This window comes from Eurytemora carolleeae, unplaced genomic scaffold (genome assembly GCF_000591075.1).
Source record: "Eurytemora carolleeae unplaced genomic scaffold, Eaff_2.0 scaffold375, whole genome shotgun sequence".
NCBI lineage: Eukaryota > Metazoa > Arthropoda > Copepoda > Calanoida > Temoridae > Eurytemora > Eurytemora carolleeae.
The window spans coordinates 263,757-268,262 of NW_019396277.1; the positions used below are offsets into that span (position 1 = coordinate 263,757).

At 33.7% G+C, this 4,506-nt stretch overlaps 1 protein-coding gene across 1 annotated transcript; it reads right to left on the reverse strand.

Moving 5' to 3' along the window:
• Nucleotides 1-1,810: 1,810 nt before the first annotated feature.
• Nucleotides 1,811-2,871, reverse strand: LOC111699972 (uncharacterized). Its single transcript, XM_023470774.1, has 3 exons — nucleotides 2,829-2,871; nucleotides 2,375-2,644; nucleotides 1,811-2,098 (listed from the first exon to the last, which is right to left on the reverse strand). Exons 1-3 carry the CDS (start codon nucleotides 2,841-2,843, stop codon nucleotides 1,841-1,843), a joined length of 543 nt encoding a protein of 180 aa, XP_023326542.1. The 5' UTR covers nucleotides 2,844-2,871; the 3' UTR covers nucleotides 1,811-1,840.
• Between the last annotated feature and the right edge of the window lie 1,635 nt (nucleotides 2,872-4,506).

Sequence of the window (4,506 nt, forward strand, 5' to 3'; positions counted from 1 at the left end):
CAATCCCACTTCTTTCCCCCCATCAATGTACTATTCCTCCTCTTCTCCCCTCCCCCCTGAACCAATCCCCCTCCCTTCTGATTTTTAAATCCTTTGAAGAATTTTAGAATCGACTAAACACAAGTATTAAAGGGAAAGCTTTTTGCATTCAAACTTAATGTCTTTAATATAATCTGCATAATGTAAGCATGAAGCTTATAGTTTTAATTAATTAATTCAGTTAATAAAATTTTTAATCAATTTTTAACTGCAAAAATTTTGATATTTTTAAAACAAATCATAGCATTAGTTTGCGATATTGAGTATCCGAATCAACCGCTAGCATTAGTTTGCGAAATCGAGTATTCGAAAGCATGCTAAAATTCCGAGCATTTGTTTGAAAAATTTCATTGTAATACACAATAATGTTAGAACTATCTCGAAAGCATTTGCCTATGGAGTATGGAATTGGAGGGAGATATAACTGACGCGGTTTGCACTACAAAAAAAGGTATTGCTTAAATCAAAGATTATAAAAGATGAAATGCAATTCAATTCAAATTTTTTCCTCTAAATGTTTTTCTTTTCATGTAAAGAATATTTAACGTTTTATATACCAATTTCTTAGTCATAATTACGAACTATTTATGATAATTGATAAATACTTCTCATCTTTAAGAAACCTCTCATACAACGAGGTCAAATAAAAAATTGTTAACATTTTTCATTACACATGAAAACCAAGCTATAAAAAACTTTTCTGTTGTTCACTGCATAGCGGAGGCACAGTCTGCATAGTGGAGGCACAGTCTGCATAGGGGAGGCACAGTCTGCATAGTGGAGGCACAGTCTGCATAGTGGGGTCAAAAACGTCGGACTTTGGTTGAGTTTAAAGAAAAAGACCATTACTAGACTATCAGAAATAAATTAAAAATCACTCACTTAAATCAAAATAAAATCAAATAAAACCGGATAAAGTCTCATCCTTTGAAGGTAGCACTGTAAAAAACAACAGACCCAAAAAGCTGAGTTGAGTTCAATTGTCACAAACTCTGATGTTTCAATTTGCCTATATCTTTACCACCGGTTGTCGTATAACCTATGAAATCTTTAAAATCAAACAGTTTAAGTTGGAAAGTATCAAAGGTTCAAAGATATAGGGATGAGAATATTTGAGCTAGTGGAAAGAACTCAGTTCCTTTAGGAAGACTTTTAATAGACCAGTCTATTAAAGGAAATAACTTTTCAAAAAATTAAAAATCTTAAAATTCAAATAATTTTTTCTATAGTCCTACATTTGTGCTCTGGTCTGACGTTTGTACTGTCCGACGTTTGTAACAGTCCGACGCGTACATTTGTACTTGTCCAACGATTGTCCATGGTCTGACGTTTGTAAGTCTTAGGTTTGTACCCTCCGACGTGTGTGGGTCAAACGTTTGTAAATAATAGACTTATTGAATCGGAAATTGTTAATAGATTTTAAAAATGGTCTCAATCTTCAAAATTCGAAAACACATGAGTCTTATTCCCTGTTTTTTTAAACACCCTGTATATTTAAAATTTTCGTTTGTATATGGCAAACTTTTTCGCGAGCAAACGATATGTGAAAAAATGCGAAATTTTCGGCAAATATTTTGTTTTTTAATAAACAGATTTATAATTTTCACTGAAAGCCCACATTCATATAACTTTATCCTATGAGAATAGTTTGGTCATTGACCTTAATAAAAAAACTAGCTAACTGACAGAATAATATATCGCTTGGCTTACTTGGCTTTAATTATAAGAAATCTAGCCAACTGGCCAAGATACAAGAATAAATAAAAAAGAATTGTGATTAAATTGTTTATATTTTAGCAGGTTAAACACAATGAATGGTGCCAGTGCAGAAATCTTCAACCCATTCTCTGTCCTCCTGCAGTCGAGGCAGAGCAATAGGTAGAATAATACTAATAGCCTCCTCACATTCTGCAGTGGAACAGATTGCTTCCTGGACCATAGTTACAGCGGACAAGATGAACTCTTCATCTGTCATCAGGTCCAGGGTCATCCCCAGGCGGGTTGTGCACTCCATGCATTCAATTTTCTTGGGGGTGTTTCTGCCATGGCATCCAAGCTCCTAATATAATCATTTTAATTTTGGAATTTAAAATTTTTGTTTTTGCGGAGAATTTTAGCAAATTATGGATAATACCAAAAATATATGTGTAAAGCTATTTTCTTGGAAACATTACAATAGTGGGTTTTTAACTATGGGTAAACTATTTTGAATTTTTAAACCCATGAAAACTAGTTCAATTTGTATAAATAACGAATATGAGAAATGCAATTAAAATACTTCACTCTCAACTCAATAACCATGTCGCCAGTCGCTCCTTTTAAAAAATCTATTTACCGGGCACAGGTGTTGGGCAGAGAAGACTCCATCTTGAGCATCAAAGAGAGCTGTTCCAATTTCAACCCAGAAGCCAGGAAACGCCTCTGTACAGTTGGAGTCGGCAGGGGCCATCTCACAAACCGGTTCTAGGATCCATTCAAGAGTAGCATTTACACCAGCATCGGACATAGCTGCATGGCTTACTTGTTCAGCAATATGGTGGCAATCACCACAGCTCATACCATTCTGAGCCATGGACATTCCACATACAGCGAGAAATACGATAATCTAAAAAAATGGAAACATGGAGGTGGGGTGCAAGTTCGTCATTACAGTCCTCTTTTAAGAGAAAGGAGGGGTGCACCAGACCCCTTGTACCCCCCACTGGCTACGGGCCTGGTCTACTTGTGAATTCCTCATACCAAAATTTTTTTTTGAAAACTTTGAATTGCCTATTTAAAGATTATGATACCTGTTTGGCGAACATGATGAATATTAATTGTGGAATACTTTTCCTCTTTTTATATTCAGTTTTGTTTGCTCAGATTGATAAGATTTTATATATACTTGTTCAGCAATATGGTGGCAATCACCACAGCTCATACCATTCTGAGCCATGGACATTCCACATACAGCGAGAAATACGATAATCTAAAAAATGGAAACCTGAGTATTTCAGTTTAAACATTTCTAGTATATTTTATTCGGTTTAAAATTATACTATATTGGCAATTAAGAATTTTTAAGAGTTTAAGGGACTATATCCATAGAGTTCCAAAATTGATTCATTTCGAAAGCAACTGGGATTTTCACTTTTTTGCATAGAGTAACTCCAGAATTACCAATGGTGAGTACAAATTATTGATTGTTTGGTGTAAAATTCAATTTTAAAACATAGTTTAGAGGTTGTGTCTTTTCAAGATAAAAATCGGTACCGTTTTAATCGGCATTGGCAACATTTTAGACTTCTGATTTTAGGGTTTTCAAAGATTAAAGGGTTTGAAAATACACAAAATTCCTGATTTTTCAATTAAGAATCCCATTTCAGCTTATCTAAACACTCAAAGATTTAAAGTGTCTTGTAAAACTATTTGCATTGTAACAACACCAAATACACTCTAGTATTGCTGAAAGTCGTCTTCTTATTTTGTAGTTTTCTGGTTATTACTGTAGGATTTTCCCAAATGGGGGTATTTAAGATGAGTGTTGTAAATTGCTATATGGGTCCTAGGAAGCATCGAAAATTTTCATGATTTTGGTATAAAACCGAGTAACTATAGCTTGAATTTTATGTAATGTAGGTTATTTTCTAATTTGTCAACAACACAAAATTAGTAATTTACGCTTGAACTCAATGTTACAATGGAAATTCGATTTTCCCTGAATTTTGATCTCAAATTTTACAATACTAGCCTTTTAGGGCGCTTCGCGCCCATCTTCTATTTCAATTGTGAACATTTTCTCTTTGTATAAATTGTATAACAAACACACAAAAAAAACTTTAATTTGGTTTGGCTAAGGGACATAGCATATACAGTATACAGTATTGAGTATACAGTATAAAGGATGATAAAAATTTAGAAAACTTTGAATTCTAATATCTCAATTTTTCAAGAGACAATTATACCAGGTAACTTATCTAAAAAAGAAAGTGGGGTGCAAGATCGTCATTACACTCCTCTTTTAGGAGAAAGGAGGGGTGCACCAGACCCCTTGTACCCCCAACTGGCTACGGGCCTGGTCTACTTGTGAATTCCTCATACCAAAATTTTTTTTTGAAAAGTTTGACTTAGGTATAATCTAAAGATTACAATACCTGTTTGGCGAACATGATGAATATTAATTGTGGAATACTTTTCCTCTTTTTATATTCAGTTTTGTTTGCTCAGATTGATAAGATTTTATATTAGGCCACAGTAAAAATCAACATTTTCCTATAAGTTACATTTGAATAATTTCATTCTTAAAAAAATTTAGCCAAACAAATTATCAACAGAAAACTAAAAATCTGCATTTTTTGTTGCCATAGCCCATTTTTTTGAATTGTGGTGCTGTAGTTAGCTTGGAAACAAACAAGAATCCTAGGACTGGGCACATTCAGACTTCTTTCAACCTGTTCTTTAACAGTTTGTTAAAATTAATGAAAAAGC

Excerpts from the sequence above, each read along its gene's own strand:
- LOC111699972 (XM_023470774.1), bottom strand. Across the intron at positions 2,099-2,374 it reads CTGCCCAACACCTGTGCCCG|GAGCTTGGATGCCATGGCAG; the intron begins GTAAATAGATTT and ends TGATTATATTAG.